Source organism: Chiloscyllium punctatum, chromosome 27, assembly GCF_047496795.1.
Source record: "Chiloscyllium punctatum isolate Juve2018m chromosome 27, sChiPun1.3, whole genome shotgun sequence".
NCBI lineage: Eukaryota > Metazoa > Chordata > Chondrichthyes > Orectolobiformes > Hemiscylliidae > Chiloscyllium > Chiloscyllium punctatum.
In genome coordinates, this window is record NC_092765.1 from 38,393,485 (window position 1) to 38,419,599 (window position 26,115).

Here is a 26,115-nt window from a genome sequence, read left to right on the forward strand (position 1 = left end):
CTCAGATTACAACGGGATCTTGATCAGATGGGCCAATGGGCTGAAGAGTGGCAGATGGAGTTTAATTTAGATATATGGGAGGTGCTGCATTTTGGGAAAGCAAATCTTAGTGAGACTTATACATTTAATGGTAACGTCCTCGGAAGTTTTGCTGAACAGAGACCTTGGAATGCAGATTCATAGCTCTTTGAAAGTAGAATCGCGGGTAGATAGGATAGTGAAGAAGGCATTTGGTATGCTTTTATTGGCCAGAGTATTGAGATTGGATTTGGGAGGTCATGCTGCAACTGTACAGGACATTGGTTAGGCCACTTCTGAAATATCGCGTGCAATTCTGATCTCCTTCCTATCACAATGATGTTGCGAATCATGAAAGGGTTCAGAAAAGATTTACAAGCATGTTGCCAAGGTTGGAGGATTTGAGCTATCTGGAGAGGTTGAACAGGCTGGGGCTGTTTTCCCTGGAGCATCAAAGGCTAAGGGGTCACCTTATAGAGGTTTATAAAATCATGAGGGGCATGGATAGGATAAATAAACAAAGTCTTTTCCCCCACGGGGTGGAGTCCAGAACTGGAAGCCATAGGTTTAGGGTGAGAGGGGAAAGAGATATAAGGGACCTACGGGCAACTTTTTCATGCAGAGGGTGGTGCATGTTTGGAATCAGCTGCCAGAGGAAGTGGTGGAGGCTGGTACAATTACAACATTTAAAAGGTATCTGGATGAGTATATGAATAGGAAGGGTTTAGAGGGATATGGGCCTAGTGCTGGCAAATGGAACTAGATTAGGTTGGGATATCTGGTTGGCGTAGACGGGTTGGACTGAAGGGTCTGCTTCCGTGTTGTACATCTTTATGACTCTATGCATAAATTCACAAGCCGCCAATCGAATGGCATAATCATCTTTTTTTAATATTTTTGAGAAGTTGCTATACACTATTTGCTCTGAACTAAGGTGACTTAAATGTTGCATTTAAAAGAATAGTATCGTTTAAATCTTAAGATTTACAGCACAATTACTACCACAATGTTAATTCAGAATTTGACACAGTAATAAAAATACACAAATCCAACATTTATTAAGTGAATGTAGTTAAAGGAAAGAAAGTATGGAATCGTACCTCAATGTCTAAAGAACTAATAGTGGATGGATAATCATTTATTTTTACACCCTTCAAAGTAGTTGTAATTTGATCTGTACTTAAGGTTTGTGCTTCTTTCAGTTTTTCTTGGATAACTTTTTTTTTATACACTGCTATTGTATGGTCACTTATTAAAGCTGCATGGAATCTGCAAATTCACAGATCATATCTGATACCTTCATGTTGGAGGGAGAAATGCCACTTCAAGCAGTACTTTCCAGTTAACTGGTACTTTGAAGAAGAGATCGTTCTTTACAAAAAAAATTATCCTTTTTGATGCCTTTTTAGTATTTGTTTTAAAAAAGGTATCAACTGATTTTCAACAGGGAGAGGGAAACCTGTGTATAGATTTATTGAGATCTACGATTGGACGGGACAAAAATAGTCTAATTATCATAATTTTAAAAGAGAAATACTTTTTAAATGAAAGTTTTAATTGAAACTAGCTCTGGAATTATTACTGGAATACTTCTTTGCGGCACTGGAATAGGTGCAAACTGAGTGTTTATTGCCCTACCATGGTGAATATAGTGTAAACATACAACATTGTCAGGACCAGAAAATACATCATTCCGTGGACCACTTTGCAAAGAGGATTAACAGGGATTATATAATAGTGTCACTTGCTAAATAAATTATATATTGTCCTTGCACTGTATTTATTCATCCATAGAATCTCTGCTCCATTTCTATTATTAGTCTGTTGTGGTTCTGTTCACCGAGCTGGGAATTTGTGTTGCAGACATTTCGTCCCCTGTCTAGGTGACATCCGGTTGTGGAACTGACAACCGGAAGCGGCAGATGCAAATCACTATAACTGCCAGAGGAAACATCACAGAAGCGCTTCACAGGAGGCTCCCAAGCACTGAGGATGTCACCTAGACAGGGGACAAAATGTCTGCAACACAAATTCCAAGCTCGACGAACAGAACCACAACAATGAGCACCCGAGCTACAAATCTTCTCACAAACTATTACTAGTCTTTACGGCATTGAAATTATATTCAATAGACAGAAACCTTTGCCTATATAATAACTTGTAAACAGTTTAAATTACAGTAATAGTATGACAGCATAATATACTTAAAAGTCAATATTGGAGAGCAAGTGCATAGTTTCATTTCCTTGGCGATATGATGCCTTCTAGTTGTGCCTAGGATAAGAAAAGAAATTCATTTTGTGACTAATATTCCTTTCAAAAGTGACAAAATCCACTCTAACTGGATGATAGTTTATGCTTGTTACTTAAATAATTAAGTGCATAAGTAACAAGGCATACAATAAACTATCATTTTTATCTTTACATCTGCACAGACATACACAAGTGTGTACGTGTCCAAATTAGATTCAGATTATTACGAACAGTGATATCATTTAAATTGAACTGTTGCTTTTTTTAAAAAATGAAACATAGCTGGCAAGATCAGCCCTTTATTAAACATTCCAACATGTTCTGGAGAAGGTGGTAGTGAGCAGCCTCTTGAATCACTGCAATTTTGGGGGTCTATGTACGTGCACTTTGCTTTTAGGAAGGGAGTTCTTGGTTTTGACCCAGTGACCGAGAAGGAACAGTGATGTAGTTTCTAGTTAAAATTGTGTGTGACTTGGAGGGGCACTTGCAGACAGTGGTGTCACCCTTTGTCTCCTACTCTTATTCTTTTAGATAAACATGCTTCGAAAGTGCTGTCAAAGCAATCTTGATGCGCTACTTTGACTTGGATGATGTCAAACTTCTTGCATGTTGTTGGAGCTGCTCTCACCCTGGCAAGTGGAGAGTATTCCAACACATTCTGACTTGTGCCTTGTAGATAATTCACATTGGAGGTTGCAAGACAATGGGAGAGAGTGAACATCAATGCCCTGAAACTATTTCTTGCATCAAAGTTAACCACCACTTCAGGGAGTCAGGACAGTAGTGACTTGCTGGAGAATTTCCAGCATCTGACCTTTTGAAGCCATGGTATCTGTAATGTGGATTCAGTTAAGTTTTTAGTCAATGGTCAATGTTCAGGATGTTTAATAGTTGTAGACTCAGCAGTGGTAATTTAATTAAAAGTTAAGGAGATATGGTTAGATACTCTTGTTGGAGATGGTCCTGGTGTGGCACTAATAATGCAAATGTTATTTGTTACTTATCAGTCCAAGTCAGAATGTTGTGTTAAGAGGAAGCACAATAGGTCAGGCAGCATCCAAGGAGCAGGAGAATCGATGTTTCAGGCACAAGCTCGTCATCAGAAATGTCCGGTTATTGCTGCATGCAGTCACAGTCTGCTTCAGTACTTAAAGAGTCGCAAATAGTGTTGAAGTAAGCATAAGCAAGCATATCCACTTCTGACATTATGATAAGAGAGATGGTTATTGATGAAGGCCCTGAAGATTGAGCCTAAGACACTACTTAAGAATCTCCTGCAATAATATTTTGGCGATGAGATACCTTCCAAAACCACAACAGTCTTTGTTTTGCTAGGATGAGTGAAGACTTTTATTTCTGATTGCCGTTGACTCCAGTTTTACTACAGTCACCTGATGTCACATTCAATATCAAGGGAATCACTCTCAACTCCATTCCCGTGTTCAGCTTTATTGTCCATATTTTTAAAGTAGCCCTGGTGGAATCCAACTAAGCACTGGTGAGCAATTATTGCTGCTAAGTTGTTCAATTATTCAGGAATTCTTGCTAAGAATTGCTAGATAACACTGCTGTTGAACACCTTCCACCAATTTTCTAATGCTTCAGTCTAAATAAATTGAGTGGCTCTGATGAAGAGTCACTGGACTCGAAAGATCAGCTCTGCTTACATCCCATAGATGCTGCTGAGTTTTGTCAATAATTTCTGGTTTTGTTTCAAATCTTCAGCATCTACAGTTATTTGTTTTATGTGAGTGGTAATTGATTGGATTGCTTTTGTCTTGCTTTGAGGACAGGATGTATCTACATTGCCAGATAGATGCCAATGTTGTAGTTGCACTGGAACAGCTTAGCTGGAGGCATGTTTTGGATCACAAGTCCTCGGTAATCTAGCAGTACATCTCAATTCTAGCCCTATTGAGATGAATGTTATTGTTGCGTTTGCCTTCCCAACTGCCAATTGAACCTCCATTTTAATCTTAAGAAAATCCTGAACTAGGACTCTGAAGTCTCTTTGTGCTTCAGATTTCCAAAGTCTTTCCCCATTTAGAAAACAGTCTATGCCTCTATTCTTCCTACCAAAGTGTACAGCCTTAAACAGCCATATTGTTTTTCGTCTGTCACTTCTTTGCCCACTCTCCTAGCCTGTTCAAGTCTTTCTGCAACCTCCTTACCTCAATGGCACCTGTCCTTATCTTAATGTCAACTGTAAACTTAGCAACAATACCCTCAGTACCTTTGTCCACATTGTCAGTATGTGAGTAGTTGTGGTCCTACCCCCTGCGGAACTCCAGAAGACATCAGCAGCCATCCTGAAAAATATCTTTTATCCTCATTTTCTGCCAGTTAGCCAATCCTCTATCTGCGCTAGTACCTTACCCTAACACCAAAGGCTCTTATCTTATTTAACAGCCTCCTGTGCCACACCTTGTCAAAGGCCTTCTGGAAATTTAAATAGCTCATGTGCACTGGCTCTCCTTCGTCTAACTTGTTTGTTACCTCCTCAATGAATTTTAACAAATTTGTCAGGCATGACATCCCCTTGACGTAGCCATGCTAACTCCGCTCTGTTTTGCCATGCACTTCCCAGTACTCCACAATCGCATCCTTTATCATAGGCTCGAAAATCTTACCAACAAACAAGATCAGGCTAACCAGCCTATAGTTAGTTCCCTGACTTCTGCTTTCCTCCCTTCTTGAACAGGGGTGTTAAATTAGTCATTTTCCAGTCTTCTGTGAACCTCCCTGACTCCAGTGATTCCTGAAAGATTACCACCAATGCTTCCACAATCTGATCAGCTGTCTCCTTCAGAATCCTGTGTGTAGTCCATCCAGTCCAGTCATTTATCTTTCAGTTTCCCCAGCACCTTCTCCTTAGCATAGCCAATAGACTCACCTCTCCCAATGACTCTCAAAGTTCTGGTATGCTACCAGTGTCATCTACCATGACGACTGATGCAAAGTACTGATTCAGTTCCACCACCTTTTTTTTTGTTCCCAATTACTAATTCTCCAGCCTCATTTTCCAGTGGTCCAGTGTCCATTCTTGCCTTTATCTTAGCTTTTATATATCTAAAAAAAAAACTTTTGCAATCTTCTCTATTATTCCAGGGCCATATTTCATCTTCTTCCCCCCCCCCCCCCCCCCCCCTTGTTTTGTCAGTTGTTCTCTATAGGTTTTTAAAGGCTTCCCATTAATCTTCACATTGAATACTTTTTCTATTGTTTTTATGCTGTCCCAAACTTCCCTTATCAGCCAAAATTGCCTTGTCCTCCCTTTAGTCTATTTCTCTTTCCTTGGGATGAATTTCTGCTGTGCCTCCCAAATTACCTCTCAGAAATCCCTATATTGTTGCTCCACCATATTCCCTGCTAGGATCCCCCTTCCAATCAACTCTGGTCAGCTCCTCCGCAACATCTTTGCAGTTACCTTTACTCAGTTGTAATACCATCACATCTGACTCAAGCTTCACGCCCTCAAACTATCTGGTGAATTCTAATTATTGCAGTCACTGCCCCGGAGGGGTTCCTTCACTTTAAACTCCCTAAGCAAGTCTACCTCATTGCACATCTCTAAATCCAGAATTGCCTGTTCGTGGTGAGCTCCACTACAAGCTGCTCCAGAAAATCATCATGTACACATCCCATGAATTCCTTTTCTTAGAATCTACAACTCCCTTCATTTTCCCAGTCCACTTGCATATTGAAATTTCCCATGATTATTGTAGTTATGTCTTTCTTACATGCCTTTTCTATTTCCTGATTTATTTTCTGCGCTGCATCCTGACTGCTGCTAGGAAGCCTGTACATAACTCACATTCAAGGCCTTTTTATCCTTTGCGGTTCTTCAACTCCACCAAACACAGATTCTACACCTTCTGATCCTATATTGGTCTTGCTATCAATTTAGTTTCATTTCTCACTAACAAGGCAATCCCACTACTCTGCCTATCTGCCTGTCCTTTTGACAGGTTGCATGTCCCTGGATGTTTAGTTCTGAATCATGGTCTCCTTGTAATCACGGCTCTGTAATGCCCACACCATTGCAATGGCAATTCCAATCTGTGCTACAAGATCAGTTAGCATATTTCATATACTTTATGCATTTAAGTATAACATTCTCAGCCCTGCATTGACTGGGCCCTTCTCATAGTTGTCCCTTTGACTTTGGAAATCTGAACTACTTCTCCTGATTACCCACCACCACTCCCCACCCCCAACCAAGTTGTTTAAAGTGACCACTTCATACACTCAAGTAATGATTGATCTCGTAAATTCATGACCTTGATCTTTGGGCTAAAAGAACATTAATTTTTCACTTATCGTGCCTTAGTCAACCCCCACCTTTTAGCCAAAAAGTTTGATTACAAATGGAGTATGACAGTTCAAGAAGGCAGATTGAAGATAACTATACTTGGGCAAAAAATGCTGGCCCAGCCAACAATATCAACATCCCATGACAGAATAAAACATAATTTATTTGTATTAACACCCAAGTGCTGCTTAGGTCAAACCTGCCCTGGTACAAACCCACTTATTGACAGAATCATAGACAAGCATAACATTGAAAATGGCAGTTGAGCTATTCATGTCTGCACACATCAATGCATACTAGCAAGGCTACCATTTCACTGTTGTGTGCTGCATACTCCAAGCTGGCATTTCTGAGATTGCAAGATGATAGGTCAGGGTGGACTTCAAAGTCAACTTGTACTTTTTGGCTAAAAATTTAGCCTTAAGAACAGTTATTTTATGTGGGTACACAAAATAGAAAACCGAGGTCAGTATATCTGAGTAAAATTAAAAGGCAATGAACTTGGAAACCAAACAGTGAAGAATATCCACACATATAAACAGATGGATGATATGAGATTACCAACCAATGTTTGGTGGAGACCAAGTGAGGAACTTTGCAATGCTATTCCATCTGAGAACAATAACAACTTTGATTTCCTCATACATGAGAGAAAGTGAGGACTGCAGATGCTGGAGTACCAGAGTTGAAAAATGTGGTGCTGGAAAAACACAGCAGGCCAGGCAGCATCCGAGGAGCAGGAGAATCGACGTTTCGGGCATAAGCCCTTCTTCAGGATTGAGGGGAGCGCATTCCTGAAGAAGGGCTTATGTCTGAAATGTCGATTCTCCTGCTCCTCGGATGCTGCCTGGCCTGCTGTGTTTTTCCAGCACCACATTTCTCAACTCTTTCCTCATACATATTCATTTTAGTTCATTACACAGTGCTGAATGAGCTGTTAGTGAGCTTATAAAAGGGCAGTGATCCCTACTTCCTCAGTCACTTGCTCATGATTTGTTTTTGAGTGCATTGAAGATTCAGAAAATATTGAACAAGGTGACCCCAAAACTGAGAAAATGCAAACCCTCCTGTTTCATGTTTACATTTAACTAAACCGAGAAAATTTGTTTGTTTCAAAATGAGGATTTACCAAAGGGGCTAATTTTATATTATTACACTTAATAATCCTCACCAACAGATGATACCAAAGTTGCAAAGGATAAAGTAAAATATATGGATACTTTGTCGAATCAGTTTGAATTAGAAAATACCAACTATAGCTTAATTTGTTTTGTTTACCTTAAGCTGCTGGTTAGTCCGTTTGAGAAACTGTATTTCTTCTGCATGCTTCTTCTCCTCCACCTGACGTCTTTCATTCTCCCTTTTCTCTATGGCTTCACACTTCGCTTTCTGCTCATTCAGTTGTCTCTCCAGTTCTTTCTTTTCTGCTTCCAAATCAATGATCTAACCAGGGAAAATGTGCTCACAAATTTTAATATAACATGGAATGGAAAATGAAGTCAAATTCCATTTTGTTTTCTTTCATGAGAAAGAAAGGCTTGTATTTATTGGTTATCCCTAATTATTATTGAGAAGATAGTGGTGTGACAGGCTGGATTGGACCTATACTAATGGTAAGCCGATGTCCAGGATTTTGACCGAGTGTCACTGAATTAGGAGGAGCCAAGATGGTAGCTGAATAGGGCTCCTGATCCAGAGCTTGTCTGCTTTAACTGCTTGTACAGCTTCTTTTCTCGCTTTATTTTTGTTTTTTTTTCTCTATTTATCTGCTGGAGGGAGTCTAGTCATGGTTGTGGTGACAGCAGTGGCTGGGAGCACAGAGACTTTGACAGTCAGCAATGAGGCAGAATCCTGGTGGTCTATGCCATCACAGACGCAACTGGGAGCCCTGAGCAAAACCACAGCAAGACTCTGGCAGCCTGTGGCGAGGCGGCTGGTGAACACAAATGGTGGTTGGTGGTAAGACAGTAATATGGAGACGCAGGGATAGAGCTGAACTCGAGGAGAGATCAAGCCGTAGATAGGGAGAGACCAGGCCCGGGACAGGGAGAGATTGGGCTCAGTATGCAGAGAGACATTGAGCCTGGTGTGGGGTGAGATCGGGCCCTCTTTGGGAGAACTCAACGTAGAGCGACTGTAGGCCATGACTAATGAAGGACTGTAATTTGTAATTTTTAACATTATTTCGTATTTACCACATTATATTGACAAGAGCTGAAATGTTAACATTTAAACTCATAGAGTCATACAAAAGTACAGCATGGAAACAGACCCTTCAATCCAACCCATCCATGCCGACCAGATATCCCAACCCAATCTAGTTGCACGTGCCAGCCCCTGGCCCATATCCCTCCAAAGCCTTCCTATTCATATACCCATCCAAATGCCTCTTAAATGTTGCAATTGTACGAGCCTCCACCACTTCCTCTGGCAGCTCATTCCATACATGTACCACCCTCTGTGTGAAAAAGTTGCCCATAGGTCTCTTTTATATCTTTCCCCTCTCACACTAAACCTCTAGCTCTGGACTCCCCCACCCCAGGGAAAAAAACTTTGCCTATTTACCCTATCCATGCCCCTCATAATTTTGTAAACCTCTATAAGGTCTCCCCTTAGCCTCCGACGCTCCAGGGAAAACAGCCCCAGCCTATTCAGCCTCTCCCGAGAGCTCAAATCCTCTAATCGTGGCAACATCCTTGTAAATCTTTTCTGAACCCTTTCAAGTTTCACAACATCTTTCCGATAGGAAGGAGACCAGAATTGCACGCAATATTCCAACAGTGGCCAAACCAATGTCTTGTAAAGCCGCAACATGACCTCCCAACTCCTGTACTGAATACTCTGACCAATAAAGGAAAGTATACCAAACGCCTTCTTCACTATCCTATCTACCCGCGACTCCACTTTCAAGGAGCTATGAACCTGCACTTTTTACCTAAGATTATGTATTTAGTTACTTTGTACCTAAGATGCCACTGTGAATGGCGACATTGTAAACTTGTAACTGCACTACTGTATCCCTGTCCTTGGGGACACATGACACTAAACCTAATTCTAATTCTGAAGAATGGCTATATATTTCCAGTATAGGATGGTGCCTGCTTTTGGAGATAAGCTTGCACATGGTGGTGTTCCTAAGCTCCTGCAGCCCTTGTGGTCCAGGTCATGGGTTTGGAAGGTGACGTTAAAGAAATGTAGTGAGTTGCAGCAATATATCTTTGGTAAAAAAAAGAGAGTAAACGTTTGATGTGATGAATATAGTGATAATCAAGCAGACATTTGCCGTATAATGTCAACTTTTTGCATATTTTCAGAGCTGTAATCATACAGGCAAGTGGAAAGTATTTCATCACATTCCTGACTTATGCTTTGTAGATGATAGCCAGGCTGTTAGATCAGGAGGCTCATGCTGCAGGATTTCTAGCCTCTGACCTGCTCTTAGAGCCACAGGATTTTTGTGACAGATCCAGTTAAGTTTCAGTGAACCCCAGGATGTTGTCAGTGGCAGATTCAGCAATGGTAATGTTATTGAAAGTTGGAGAGATCATTGAACTTTCTTTCTGAAGATGATCATTACCTAGCACAAATATTTCTTGTGAAATCAGCCTAATCCCTAATGTTGCCCAGATCTTACTTCTAAACCCTATTCTGCATCAGAATCTGAGGAGTAATGAACGCTGTGCCATCATCAGTGAAGAGGTCCATTATTGATTTCAGACAGAAGGAAAGTCATTGATGAACCAGTTGAAAATGTTTAGGCATAGACAGTAACCTGAGATACTTATGTGTAAAATAAGTTGGCTCTAATAACCACAATCAGCTTTCTTTACAGTAGGTATGACAGCAGCCAGTGGAGACTTTCTCCCCTGATTCCATTGACTTTAATTTTGTGAGGTCTCCTTGATGCCACAGTCAACCAAATGCAGCCTTGACCTCAAGGTCAGTTCCTCTGGAGTTCAGCTGTTTAGTCCAAATGAGGGCAGAGGATGTTATGGAATCTGGAGCCAAGTGTTCCTGGGAGAACTCAAACTAAACATCAGAAGACAGGTAATAAATTTCACATAACATCTCCCATCACTTTACTGCTGATTAAGAGTGGACTCATGGGCAGTAATTGGCCAGAATGGATTGTCCTGCTTTTGGTGGATATATATACCTGAGCAATTTTTTACATTGTTGAATCGATGTCAGTTATGCTGGAACAGCTTGCCATTACAGCCAGGATAGAGGATAGGGTCCACAGCCTTTCTGGTATCCAATGCACTCATCCATTTTCTGACATATGGGAAGAATCACATTGACTGAAGACTGGAATCTGTGATGGTGGAGTCCTCAGGAGGAGGTTTCTGGTCGCTGAAGGTGGTTGCAAGTGCTTCAAACTTGGGACTTTTGCAATCAAATGGTGGATTCCACCATCACTGAGGATTAGGGTGGTCATGGAGGTTCTGTGTCCTGTTAGCTGTTTGAAAATTACCAACCTACTCCCATGGGCACTGAATGAGGATTTTTAAATCAACCCAAATGCTTACCTTCTTTTCCATGTCAGTTTTGCCCTCTTCTGCTTGCAAAGCTTTCCTCATCCCAAAAGCCACACTGCTTTCGTACAGTGTCTGATAGGCAGAAATGGTCATTCGGATCTCATCGCGGACTCGCAGCAACAGTAATCCTCGCTCGGCACAGTTTATGGTCACTTGTCTGATCAGTTCATCTATAAAATCCAATGAAAAATGCAAAACTCAGAAAATATCCTGTGTCTTTCACAGCACACATGCCACAACAACAGAATGCTGTGTCACTTTTTTTTAATGTAGTTTACAGTTTTTAAATTAAGAACATGAATAAGGAACACAGCATATAATTTAAGTGCTTACTGAATGTGTGCCTTTTAATGCATTTAAGATAATTTGACTGTTCAGTTGAGTGCTTTTCCATTCAAGGAACGTGCTTGAGTTTGGATGTGATGCTCCAAAGTTGAAGAGCTTGATTACTGTCAGACCCAAGCATGGCACACAGGAGGTAAAGGAGGTACAGGAGCACGTAAGTGTCTTTCCAAGTGAAATTGGAAGAAAGAAATGAGGGGGTTACTAACATTTACTTTATTAAACCTCATTAAACAAAGCTGGATTATCGATACTGGGTTTATAAACTCAATACTTAACTACTTTAATGCTAAACCCCTTGAGTAATGAGCATAAATCAGCACAGGTGTGAACAATACCTACCGCATGACCAAGTCTCAAATCAATGTTAATTCAGATACATAGATGGCAGGTGGGCGAGTGACCTGAATCTGACATTTGGCTTCTTCCACTGTTTACAGTTGTCCCTTGCCAACTGAGAACACAGAATGGAACCATATTCATGCCTGAGAGACGGGTGTAATAACAAGATTTGTGGCAAGGTTGAGCAAGTTTCTCACTAGGCAGCAGTAAGTTGCCAATTCAGCATTATTGCTTGTTCGATGCCTTCTTAGTGGCAAACTTGCCTCATTAATATTCAGCTTCCCCTCTTACCAAACACACCAACAAACTAGATGTCAGGAATTCTTGACATGTAACAAATTGGTACCAGCATGCACTATGGGCACTGGCCACACACATCCCACATTCACAGACATTAGCATCTGACATGAGGCAGTCTCTAAAAATCCTCATGGGACATCTGTGATCCACTTACAGGACAATACTGCACTGAAAATACTGCAGTTCGGACTTTACCAAGAACTGTCATTATAATACTGCTGCAAGGATACTGTGCTCCTTCCTCTGCCTTGCCTTGCCATTTAACACATGCACAACCCAGGAAGCTTACCAGAAGTCTTCAATGACGCTAAGGGACATAGCCTTCACTTAGGCAGTGCCAACACAGTGAGTCAAGGCCAGAATTGAAAAATACTTCAGGGGTTTAGACACAGTCAGTCACTGAGGAAATCAGAATATCAATGCCCTCCACATACCAATGAGGAGGCAAAGGTGGGCAATGCACCACCTGTCTTTCTTCCCTATTGTGGGCTGTTTTCCACCTGGGATTTGAGAAAGGCAGAATGCAAGGGGGTACCACAGCTGTTACTTTTGTTGCAAATAGGAAGAGTTCTGAATAACTGAGTAGCTCATGCATAGGAACTGCAGGGTTAGTGGTGTCAGGAGTTTGGAGTAGGTGAGAGCAGTTGGGAGAGGTATTGCAGGCAACAGTGAGAGTGGTAGAGTATAAGTCTTGGTGGGACTCTAGTACGGCAGCAGAAATAGTGTGAGGTATCAGAGAGAAGATGCTGGCCGAGTGGAGCAAGTCATTCTACGCTGTTGAGCATTCCTCTAGACAACTGAAACTAGCCTCAGCTGCATGGTCTGGTGTTGTAGCCTCCACAGCTGGTCCTGGGCAAAGAGAGTATCCACATCTGTACACCGTCATTCTGCAGGGCTTTCAGATTCCTGTCAGCATAGCGAGTTGCCAATTTTCTCATTGCTGTGCTGGAACAAATGTCAGGAACTTTGCAGGGCATCTCTGACTGACAGAATTTTTCTGGGTACAAAATGGACTTTTAAAAATGGCACAAGACTTGCTGCTCTTTCAGTGGGTGCCAGGTTGCTTCAGAAAAGGCACGTGGTAATATTTAGATAAAATCAAATGAGAGGGAAGCCATAAGGGTGGAGTGGGTAGTTAATGAGGTAGTTTAATAAGTTAAGGTAAGATATTTCACTTCAGGCTTCACAGCAGGAACCAAGTGAAACTTGCACTTAGTCAATAAAACATAAGATTCATCACAGAATCTTAAATGTGTAGATATTTTGCTTCTGCACCGATGCATTAAACCATATTGTAACTGTGTTAAATTTTGTTCTTTGAGATTCACAAAGAGATTCTGATTAGAGGTTTTTCAATAAAAGCCAGATCATTGAATTTCTCTGAAGATTTGTTATTAACGTTTGTGCTTATAACAGATTATCCATATTGACAAATGAGAAACCAGTCCTGAAGAAACTTACCAAAGCATTGAGAGTACAGCTCCCTACGGACAGGGCAAATTCCAGTCTCTCGAGCTTGCCTCTGCTGCAGCTTGAGATCCAGTTGTTCCTGCAGATGGACAACATCAATCCGAGTGCAAGGAGTACTGGATACCTGCTGAATCCACAGCTGAGAATTCTCTGTCCATTCTCTGCAACAAAATGTAAGCCACTGAGAGTTACAAATGAACTGGAATTGTGAAATTATCTTTCTTTTTGGAAATTGCTCTCCATCTGCTTTGTGTTTCTTTTTCTATCAATAGTATAGACTTAAAGATTTTGTACTATTCAAGTCTTGTGTCAATCTTCTATTTGGAATATCGTCAAAGCCTGCAGGATTGAACACAACGATGCCAAGCTGGTAGAGCACTGAACAGATGCACAAAAAAGCTTTCTTCCTACTTCCAAACAATTCTATTTCCCAACTTCATTGTAGAAGAGCACTCGTTCTGTCAGTCAGCCATCTTTGTGTTATCTTGTGTGAGGCTGCCAATCCAGTAATGGATGACTTTTGCTTTATAGTAACTGGGGACTGATTTGAAACTCAAATTCAATGGATAACATTCATCTTACTGGATCAACTTCAACTGTACAAAACCTGGGATTCAGATTAATCTTAGTTTGAAACTAATAGAGAGAAAACTAGAAACACTCAATCAGGCAGGCAGTATCTGTGAAGAGAGAGTTAACAGGCAGGATTTTGAGCTCCCAGAACTGCATAACTAAGGAAGTAGAGATAATCTGAAACTAAATAACGAGGGGCAAGGAATCAAATGTGGGAGGATGTGGCATATTACAGAGTGCAAGAAAGGGTAACAGTATTCTGATAAATGGGGGTCAGGAAATACAGGAAGGGGCTAAAAAAACAAAACTAGGAAAAAATTAACAATCGAGGTTAGTTATTAAAAACTAACAAAGAGACAAAATAAAAGCTCTGTACCTGAACGTGTGTAACATTCATAACAAAGTAAATGTTTGATGATGACCGACACTGAAGCGAATAAATATGATTGTACAGCATTATAGACACAAGGCTTAAGGAATGACAAGGAGAAAGTGAGAACTGCAGATGCTGGAGATCAGAGCTGAAAATGTGTTGCTGGAAAAGCGCAGCAGGTCAGGCAGCATCCAAGGAGCAGGAGAATTGACGTTTTGGGCATGAGCCCTTCCTGAAGAAGGGCTCATGCCCGAAATGTCGATTCTCCTGCTCCTTGGATGCTGCCTGACCTGCTGCGCTTTTCCAGCAACGCATTTTCAGCTCAGTTAAGGGTGACAAGGAATGGATCCTTAATACTGAGGGAACATGACACTGAAGAAAAACAGAATGCTAAGCAAAGGTGGAGGGAGTAGCACTATTAATCAGGAATGGCATTTGTGCAAATGTTAGAGATGAGATGACCTTGGTTTAGGAGATCAAAATGTTGAACTTTATTAGGTATAGACAAGCGACATTGACAGGATGCAGAGCTGTGCTGAGAAATGGCAGATGGAGTTCAACCTGGATAAATGCGAAGTGATGCATTTTGGAAGGTCAAACTCGAATGCTGAATTTAGGATTAAAGACAGGATTCTTGGCAGTGTGGAGGAACAGAGGGATCTGGGTGTACAAGTGCATAGATTCCTCAAAGTTGCCACCCAAGTGGATAGGGTTGTTAAGAAGGCAGATGGTGTTTTGGCTTTCATTATCAGGGGGATCGAGTTTAAGAGCCGGGAGGTTTTGCTGCAGCTCTACAAGTCCCTGGTGAGACCACACTTGGAATATTGTGTCCAGTTCTGGTCGCCCTACTATAGGAAAGATACAGAGACTTTGGAGAGGATGCAAAGAAGGTTTACCAGGATGCTGCCTGGACTGGAGGGCTTGCCTTATGAAGAAAGGTTGAATAAGCTCAGACTTTTCTGTCTGGAGAGAAGGAGGAAGAGAGGAGACCTGATCGAGGTGTACAAAGTAATGAGTGGAATAAATAGTGTCAATAATCAGAGACTTTTCTCCAGTGCAGGATTGACTGGTACAAGGAGTCATAGTTTGAAAATATTAGGAAGAAGGTATAAAGGAGACGTCAGAGGTAGATTCTTTACGCAGAGAGTTGTGAATGCATGGAATCGTTGCCAGCTATGGTGCTGGAAGCAGAGTCATTGGGGACATTTAAGTGACTGCTAGACATGCACATGGATAGCAGTGAGTTGAGGGGTGCATAGGTTAGGTTACTATATTTTATATTAGGATTAAACCTCGGCACAAAGGGCCTGTTCTGTGCTGTACTTTTCTATGTTCTATGTCAGACCTGGGCATTTTACGGCCCGTGGGCCCTTTGGTCGTTCCTGTCTGGCCCGCATGAGGTCAATCTTAAATTAGAACATAAATGAAAAAGTATTAACACCATGCACGCAATATAAGAGTGTTGCTTTTGTTTTGAAAAGGATGCTTTTTTTATGTACGTATGGACATATATGCGCATGTATGTGCATGCGTGCGTGAACAGCTAAAAGTGATGCTTGCTGGCTAGCCCTCAAAATGTCAGCTCACACCAAGACAAGTTATGTCATATCCCTCAAAATCACCAGAAACAGTAAACCGTTTTCTGATGGAGAGTTTATGAAGGAGTACTTGTTGGACTCTGCAGAACTAATATGCCCTGAGAAAAAGGAGGCATTTTAGAATGTGCCCCTCTCCTGATGCACTGTAACGAGCAGGATTGGGGACATCGCGAGAAATCTGGAGCTTCAGCTGCAGCACAGAGCGGTCAACTTTGACTTTTTTTCCTTGGTACGTGGGATAACTACGGACTTTAAAATCATGGAGGAACTGGCAGCCATGCAGTCAATGAAAGGAACAACAATTGGTAATGATTTGTTCACGGAAGTAAATGCATGTTTGGACATGTTGGGACTAAAATGGCACAAGCTGGTGGGTGTGACAACGGATGGTTGTCCAAATTTAACGGAAAAAAATGTTGGACTCTTAAAGAGAATGCAGGATAAAGTAACAGAAATTGACCCTGAACAGAAATTGGTATTTTTGCATTGCATTATACATCAGGAAGTGTGGTGTAAGACCGTGTTAAAAATTAACCATGTGGTTGATGTTGTAACTAAAATAGTTAACTTCATCAGGGCAAGAGCTTTGAATCACAGGCAGTTTGTTGCACTTTTGGAGGAAAATGAGACTGAACATCGTGACATAGGCTACCACACAGCTGTCAAGTGGCTCAGCCTGGACAAAATGCTGAAAAGTGTACGGGATCTGAGAGAAGAGATTCAAGATTTCTGTGTGAAGAAAGGGAATGGCATTCCACCGCTTTCAGATGCAGACTGGATTGCAGACCTTGGTTTTGCTGTTGATGTGACTGCACTTAGGAATGAACTAAATGTGAAACTGCAGTGTAAGGGCCTTTTTGTGCATGAAATGTACAACTTGGTGAAGGCTTTTATTTGAAAGTTGCAGCTTCTCTCAAGCCAAATGGAGGACAACATTCTCACCCACTTGCCAATACTGAAGGACGCCGCACCTTCAGCTGATCACCTCCACAGGTACTCATCTATGTTAGAAGCACTGCATGGTGAATTTTCAAGGCAATTTCAAGACTTTAAAATGGTTGAGAATGAAATGCACATGATTTTTTTCCCCATTTACATGCAATGTGGAGAATGCACCTAATGATGTTTAGCTTGAACTCATTGACCTGCAGTCAGACACACTTTTGGCAGAGTACTTTAGGTCAGTCTCACTGCTTGATTTTTACTCTTCCCTCTTTCCACACATGCGGAACATGCTCAGAAGATTCTAGTCCTTTTTGGATCTACCTCTATATGCAAACAGCCATTCTCAGTGATGAAGTTCAACAAATCCAAATACAGATCCTCTATCACTGATGGTCACCTCTCAGCTGTCCTTTGCATATCCACCTCAGACATTCAACCAGATTTCAGTGCACTTGTTCAAGCCCAAAATACACTCGATTTTTCTCACTAAACAAGTAAAATGAACTGAAAAACATCAAAAGCACTTATTGCTTTTTGTATAGAGTTGTTTGTTGTTTTTAATATTGAACAATACTGAAACAACTTTTCATTATTGGTTTGTGAGATTATCATGTTAAAAATAAAATACTGAAATTATTGTTTTTACTGTTTATTTCTTCTATATTTGACCTACTCCACAATTTCATATTTTTATTGTAACAGAATATCCTTTTTTTTATTATAAGTTTCAGTGCAAAGCTATATAATTTAGTACATTTTACAAGGGGAGAAAATTAATACTGAGCAGAACTGTGTTCAACTTATTGTTGGTCCAGCCCTCCAACACAACTCAGGTTTCTCATGTGGCCCCTTGGAAGAATTAATTGCCCATCCCGGTTCTATGTTCTATAAATGAGGAACAGTGGGGTAAAGCCACTATTAGAGGGAGTGCTGTACAGGTAACTGTAACCATAATATGCAACAAAGTATTCAAAAAGAAATTTTGGGTGCTTATGATAAAGTGATGGTCATTAATATATATAACTTAATGTATAAATTGGAAAAATTTGATCAGCAGTTGGAGCCTGTATGACGAATTAACAGAATGCTGACAAGATAGTTTCTTTGAGCAGCAGGTTTTGAAACAACTAGAAACCACATTGTATTGGAATTTATATTGTGTAATGTGTCAAGTTTAATTTGTGAAGGAAGCTAAATAGGAATGTAAAAATAAATTGAGAACAATGGAGCACTGTTTAAAAACTAGTGGTCGTCCTTCTAGGAGATGAAGGGGCATTTCTTTCTCTCTCAGGACTTTGCAACTTTGGAACTCTGCCTCAGAAAGCAGTGGAGATCAGGGTTATTGAATACTCCTAAGATAGGTTCTTGTTAAGCAAGGGAATCAAAGATTATTTGGGGAAAATGAGACCAAAGAAGTTGGAATACAAAAGATCAACCATCTGGAACAGCAGGCTCAATGGTTTATTTCTACTCCTGATTTGTATGTTGATATTGGAGTTTGTATGTGTGTTCTTCATAATGATGTATTCAAATGAAGCTTTTGGAAATTTATGAACTTAGTGCATAGTGGTACACCAGTTACTTAAATCAAAATATTGAATGACTTTACAGTCATTGTCCAGTGAATAAAATCAAGGTAGAGTCACCATTGTCCCTGAGGATCATAGTGCTGCTCTTTCAGAGACAGATGGCTAGCGGTAGTTTAACCTGAGAGTTTGAGACAATTGTAACCTCAGACAATGCAGGAATTGAATTCATGGTGCTGGCGGTGCTCTGCACAGCAATACAGCTGTACAGCCAACTGAGATAACAGAACCTCGACAAGTGAAATAAATTATTATCACTGCAATTATAAGTTTTTTTTTGAAATTTACCCCCCATTCTTACTAATGTTGAATTGGAAAATGTTACAGCTCAGCAAAAACTGCACATCAGAGACAGTGGAGAGGTCCTGACAGAGGCTGCTGCACTGGTGTGGGGTATTCCAGTGTACAGAAGGAGCATAATGCTATGCCTTTGGATGATGTCACTGCAGGAAATGCGTAGATGTAAGATGTAAGTGGGAGCCAAGGAGAATTCTGAGCTAACTGTGTGGAGGTGACTGAAGAAACCATTGTGGATTTCCTGGCCACTGCTGGATGAATAGAATGGAATCAGGAAAGGAAAATCAGTGCCATCCAGCTGGAAAGCAGAAGACAGGTGGAAGATGATCGTATGGGCAAACATGTCGATTACTACAGAGAAGACAAAATAGATGAGGAAGCAAACCAAGGTCACCAAAAACACATTTACTCGTTATTTTCTCTATGTACAGAAAATACGTGCACAAATTGGCTGCCATATTTGCCTACATTAGACTTGAAAGACGATATTTTATTTTGAATTTTTGAGTTGCTTCTGATTATAGTAGGTTGCAATGCTGGGAAATGTACATCCTGTTCACATCCATATTGTCAAAGCCATTCAGCATCTTAGTTGTAAAATGAAGTGTTACTTTTTTGTGGACCAGAATCTTCAAATTTCCTAAGTGCCTCTTGAAAGACAAATCTGCTGGTTTACCTGGGTGGCAAAATTGCATTTAAAATCTCCTCTGTCTGCTTGGTGACATCTACTGCAACTGGTTTGGCTTTTGGAGGACTTGGAACCGGTGAAGTCGATGTAGGCTGCTGGGCACTCACTTTGAAGGGACGGGCCTGTAATGGATAAAACACAAATTAACCCTCTCCTGTTCAAAGTGGGCATTTCACTGTGAAACAGTTAACCAAGAAGCCCAGAATACAATAAATTATTTATTTATTTAGTGACATTTTACAGCACATTTCTATCACTTCCACCACTTTCTATCCCATATTTCAACTAACACAATAGTGTGTTAATAACTGTGGGCAACACTGAACTAGGAAAATAGATGGTGACATCTAGCAAAATGTCCAGATTACAGAGGAGGAAGTGCTGGATGTCTTGAAATGGGTAAAGGTGGATAAATCCCCAGGACCTGATCAGGTGAACCTGAGAACTCTGTGGGAAGCTACAGAAGTGATTGCTAGGCCTCTTGCTGAGATATTTGTATCATCGATAGTCACAGGTGAGGTGTCGGAAGACTGGAGGTTGGCAAACGTGGTGCCACTGTTTAAGAAGGGTGGTCTGGACAAGCTAGGGAACTATAAACCGGTGAGCCTGTTGTCGGTGGTGGGCAAGTTGTTGGAGGGAATTCTGAGGGACAGGATGTACATGTATTTGGAAAGGCAAGGACTGATTAGGGATAGTCAACATGGCTTTGTGCGTGGGAAATCATATCTCACAAACTTGATTGAGATTTTTGAGGAAGTAACAAAGAGGATTGATGAGGGCAGAGCAGGAGATGTGATCTATATGGACTTCAGTAAGGCGTTCGACAAGGTTCCCCATGGGAGACTGATTAGCAAGGTTCGATCTCATGGAATACAGGGAGAACTAGCCATTTGGATACAGAACTGGCTCAAAGATAGAAGACAGAGAGTGGTGGTGGAGGATTGTTTTTCAGACTGGAGGCCTGTGACCAGTGGAGTGCCACAAGGATTGGCGCTGGGTCCTCTACCTTTTGTCATTTACATAAATGATTTGGATGCCAGCATGAGAGGTACAGTTAGTACGTTTGCAGATGACACCAAAATTGGAGGTGTAGTGGACAGCGAAGAGGGTTACCTCAGATTTCAACAGGATCTTAACAAGATGAGCCAATGGGCTGAGAAGTGGCAGATGGATTTTAATTCAGATAAATGCGAGGTTCTGCATTTTGGGAAAGCAAATCTTAGCAGGACTTAAACACTTAATGGTAAGGTCCTAGGGAGTGTTGCTGAACAAAGAGACCTTGGAGTGCAGGTTCATTGCTTCTTGAAAGTGGAGTCACAGGTACATAGGACAGTGAAGAAGGCGTTTGTATGCTTTCCTTTATTGGTCAGAGAATTGAGTACAGGAGTCAGGAGGTCATGTTGCGGCTGTACAGGACATTTGTTAGGCCACTGTTGGAATATTGCGTGCAGTTCTGGTCTCCTTCCTATCAGAAAAATGTTGTGATACTTGAAAGGATTCAGAAAAGATTTACAAGGATGTTGCCAGGGTTGGAGAATTTGAGCTATGGGGAGAGACCGAACAGGCTGGGGCTGTTTTCTCTGGAGCGTCGGAAGATGAGGGGTGACGTTTTCGAGGTTTACAAAATTACGAGGGGCATGGATAGAGTAAATAGGCAAACTCTTTTCCGTGGGATTGGGGATTCCAGAACTAGAGGGCATAGGTTTAGGGTGAGAGGGGTAAGATATAAAAGAGACCTAAGGGGCAATTCTTTCACGCAGAGGGTGGTACGTGTATCGAATGAGCTGTCAGAGGAAGTGGTGGAGGCTGGTACAGTTGTAACATTTAAGAGGCATTTGGATGGGTATATGAATATGAAGGGTTTGGAGGGATATGGGCCGGGTGCTGGCAGGTGGAACTAGATTGGGTTGGGATATCTGGTTGGCATGGATGGGTTGGACTGAAGGGTCTATTTCCATGCTGTACATCTCTATGACTCTATTAAACTAACAAAAACAATCTGCAATACAAAGAAATCCAGGCAATGAAAATTGGTGTGCTGTGATAATTTAGCTTAGTTATTGGTTCTCTTGCCTGTGAGTTGAAGTGTGTGGATTCAAGCCCCTTCCCAAGAAATGAGCACATCATTGCAATTTGTATTCAGGCTGAATTTTTAGAGGAGCTAGCCCTGAAAGTCTTTTACATCTTGCATGTGCAAATTCAGTTTGAACTTGCAAATTTCACTGTTGTATGACCTCTGGCAGAAATTCACACAAGATGCCATCATACCCGCAAAGCCAAATATCAGCTGACTATCAACTGGATTTGGGCTGATCAAAATGTATTCATAAAGGTTTAAGAAAAATGGTTTCTGGGACTTCCTTCTACCTGCCCCCAAAAAACAAAAGTTGGTTCAAACAATACAATTTATTAGAGTCCCCATTTCTACTGCAATAAGTCTCAGTAAAGACTTTTTCAGATTTTTAAGCCATTTTAGCGTAATCTGAGAGACTAGAGCAGTTGGATTGTTGACTTCTGGCTGCAGCTGCATTCATTGACTCTTTGATTGTAGAGGCTCAGAAAAGATCCGCTGAGGGTATCACAGCAACAGCAACATCAGATAAGTCAGCAAAGACAGGTGAAAGAAGTTGGCAAAGGAATCGTGGACAAAGGGGTAGCTATGACAGAAGTTGTTTTCTGGAAATGGGATGTTGTACCTCAACATATCAGTGGGTCAGTTTATAAGAAGACTGATGGTACCTGTTGCAGTAAGAATATAGCCAAACTACACACCACTGCTTGTGGATCTAAAGTAATGGTAGCTTTCACTTTCTATACCACAGCCTTGTTCCACATTGCAGTCAACATCAGTCAATGTACTGTCCATCAAGGATAATGCAATAAATCAACTTCTGAACAGAATGTATTTGGTTTGACCACTCACAAGCAGCAGATGGTTCTAAGTCATCTACTTGTTGATGTCAGACCAACAGTTGGTCAGTACTGTGACAATTATGGAACAAAATGGTGCAAAGGTAATATTAGCTATCTTCAGCAATCCAATATCTAATTTCATACTTTTACAGAAAACCTTAATGAGGAATATGAGAGAGGCAATAATGGAATGATATTCTATACAGGTACATGAACATTACCCATTCATACTGAGTACAATGGTAAAGGTAAGAAATAATGAAGGTAGTTGCACAGACGAAATGTGAAGTCAAAGATTAGAGAAGTTGAAAAGGTATAGCTCTATAGTCACAGGCATACAGGTCATTACTTGGTGGGTTTAGCTAGGAAAGTCTCAGTGCCCTGGGAGAACTGAAATAGGACCTAAGAGTTCAAATACAGAGAAGTCTGTCAGAGGTGATAGCACTTCAGAATCTTCGATGAAAATAATATTAGGAATGAGATAGTAGTTTGAGAAGATGAAGAGATTGAAGATTTATAACAGTTTTAAGCAGCAACAGCCAAGTCCATTGTAGTGGCTCATTGGACCCATGAACTCATTGGAGGGCAAGAACTCAGCACCGATGAGCATTTGGTGGGAAGTAAAGGAGGAAAGCTGTATTGAAGCAAAGCAACGAAGGTGGATTTCAAGTTAAAACTGCAGAGTCCTCCTCACCTTTGCAGATTTTTTCTCGACATTCCTGCTGACAAGTAGTGGATGGTCATATTTCAAAAGTGAATCTATTGGAGGAATCATCTTCTGCAGCTCTCCTGGTTTACCTTAATCTCCCTACCTATCCCAGTTCAACTTGGTCTCTCTCCCTATCCCAGTCCCTCTCTCTCTGTAGCTCCCAGATTACTCCCGTCTCTCTATCACGTATCCTTCTCTTTATCCCAGTTTACTCCAGTCTCTATCCCACACTCTCTCTCTTCTATCTCTCTATTCCTCTCTCTATCTTTCTCTCCGTATCTCTCTCTCTCTCTCTCTCCTTCCAGGATTACTCCAATCTATCACAGTATCCTTCTCTTTATCCCAGTCTCTTTATCCCACACTATCACTCGACCACCCTTTTCTAACTCTCTCTCTGTCCTTCTCTTCCTTCAATCTGTCTCCTTTTCTCTCTATCCTCTTTATCTCACTCTACCCAATATACCTTTCTCTATCTTTCTCTAGCTCTCTATCCCTCGCTCCCTTTTATCTCTCTATGTCTGTCTCCACCCACTCTCTATCTCTCCTCTCTATTTCTATCGTCCCCCCTATTCCTCTCTCTCTCTATCCCACTCTCCTTCTCTCTATCCTCCTATCTATATTCCTTTCTCAACCCCTCTCCCTTCTAGCTCTCTATCCCTCAGTCCCTATTCCACTCTCCTCTCTTTATCCCACTCTCTCCTCTCTATTTCAACTGCCCCCTGTATTCCTCTCTCTCTCTATCCCCCTTCTATATTACTTTCTCTACCCCTGTCCTTTCTATCTCTCTATCCCTCAGTCCCTACCCCACTCCCCTTCTCTCTCTCTATCCCACTCTCTCCCCTATATTTCAATCGCCCCCTCTATTCCTCTCTCTCTCTATCCCCCCTTCTATATTAGTTTCTCTACCTCTGTCCTTTCTATCTCTCTATCCCTCAGTCCCTACCCCACTCCCCTTCTCTCTCTCTTTATCCCACTCTCTCCCCTATATTTCAATCGCCCCCTCTATTCCTCTCTCTCTCTCTATCCCCCCTTCTATATTAGTTTCTCTACCTCTGTCCTTTCTATCTCTCTATCCCTCAGTCTCTACTTCTCTCTCGAGCCCACTCTCTCTCTCTATCTCTCCTTCTCTATCTCTCCTTTCTCCATCCCTCCCTCTCTCTCTCTCTCTATCCCACTTTTTTCTATGTTCTTTCCCAGGCGCTGACTCCACAGCGCGTGCTGTTTCTATGGGAACAAAACTTGGAAACGGCGCAGCTTAACGTCCAGGTGTCTCAGCATAAAGTGTCCGGGGGGACGGGAACAAATTGCGAACCGGAACGGACCGTAATGGGAGGCGGACCCGAGCGGAAGAAACAGGAGCTGTGACCGTTATACAGGACGGCGATGGACGTGTGGCAGAAATGACGGCACCTTATCCAGTAGAGAGTTCAGCGCCTCACTGAGGAAGTGGGTTTTTAAAACAATTCTAGGTATTTTACAGAGATGGTGTTGGGGTTCTCCTGGCCAACATTTCTCCCACCATCAGCACCAACAAAAATACATTAGTTTATTCTTGTCGAAGTTTACTTCATGTAAATTCTGTATAACTGCATTTAGAAGGTAATCTTTTTTGTGCCCAATACATAACTGATCGCAAATATTTAAAAACTGAAAATCTCGACGTTATTAAAGTATAACGTCATTATAACACGTTTGTGTTTCTTCGGCCGAAATGAGTTTTAAAATGTTCAGAAGTCATGAAAAGCGCCACTTAAAATGCAATTCCTTTTGCAACTTAAGCAATTTTACTGTTAGATATTTTTAACTATTCCCCAAACCTCTTGTTTTTCTGTAACTGCACATGCTTCATTTTCTGACGACAATCCAACTCCTTTTTGAATGCTTTGATTGAAGCTGCCTCTGCCACAATCTCGGGTAGTGCATTTCAGATCTTAGTTATTTACTACGTATAGCATTTTTTCCTTACGTCTCTTTTGCCACTCGCTTTAAACCTTGATAGCAATCCTTTCATGAGCAGGAACAATTTCTCTTCAAACCCATCAAGGTTTTGAATACCTCCATCAGATCTCCTGTCAGCCTTCTCATCTCCAAAGAGAACTGTCTCATCTTCATCTGTCTTTGTCACTGAAGTTCCTTATCATTGGAAGCCCTGTCATGAATTATTCCTGCACTCCCTCCAATGCCTTCACATAGAGATGAATCGTATGGAAACAGACCCTTTGGTTCAAATCGTCCCTATCTGACCAGATATCCCAACCTAATCTAGTCCCACTTGCCAGCATCTAGCCCATATCCCTCTTAAACCCCTCCTATTCATGTACCATTCCAGGTGCCTTTTAAATATTGCAATTGCACTAGCCTCCACCACTTCCTCCTGGAATCATAGAGATGTACAAGCACGGAAACAGACCCTTCAGTCCAACCCATCCATGCCAACCAGATATCCCAACCCAATCTAGTCCCACCAGCCAGCACCTGGCCCATATCCCTCCAAACGCTTCCTATTAATAAACCCATCGAAATGCCTTTTAGATGTTGCAATTGTACTTGCCTCCACCACTTCCTCTGGCAGCCCATTACATACACGTACCACCCTCTGCGTGAAAACGTTGCCCCTTAGGTCTCTTTTAAATTTTTCCCCTCTCACCCTTAACCTATGCCCTCTAGTTCTGGACTCCCCAACCCCAGGGAAAAGACTTTGTCTATTTATCTTATCCATGCCACTCATCATTTTGTAAACCTCTATAAGATCACCCGTCATCCTCCAACGCTCCAGGGAAAAAAGCCCCAGCCTGTCCCCATAGCTCAAGTTGTCCAACCGAGGCAACATCCTTGTAAATCTTTTCTGAACCCTTTCA

General features: G+C 41.4%; 1 protein-coding gene across 1 annotated transcript; it reads right to left on the reverse strand.

The window, feature by feature from the left end:
- Window positions 1-877: 877 nt before the first annotated feature.
- Window positions 878-24,069, reverse strand: dnali1 (dynein, axonemal, light intermediate chain 1). Its single transcript, XM_072548534.1, has 6 exons — window positions 23,243-24,069; window positions 19,624-19,757; window positions 13,567-13,736; window positions 11,113-11,291; window positions 7,862-8,026; window positions 878-2,292 (listed from the first exon to the last, which is right to left on the reverse strand). The coding sequence occupies exons 1-6, from the start codon at window positions 23,321-23,323 to the stop codon at window positions 2,257-2,259; spliced, it is 765 nt and encodes a 254-aa protein (XP_072404635.1). The 5' UTR covers window positions 23,324-24,069; the 3' UTR covers window positions 878-2,256.
- Between the last annotated feature and the right edge of the window lie 2,046 nt (window positions 24,070-26,115).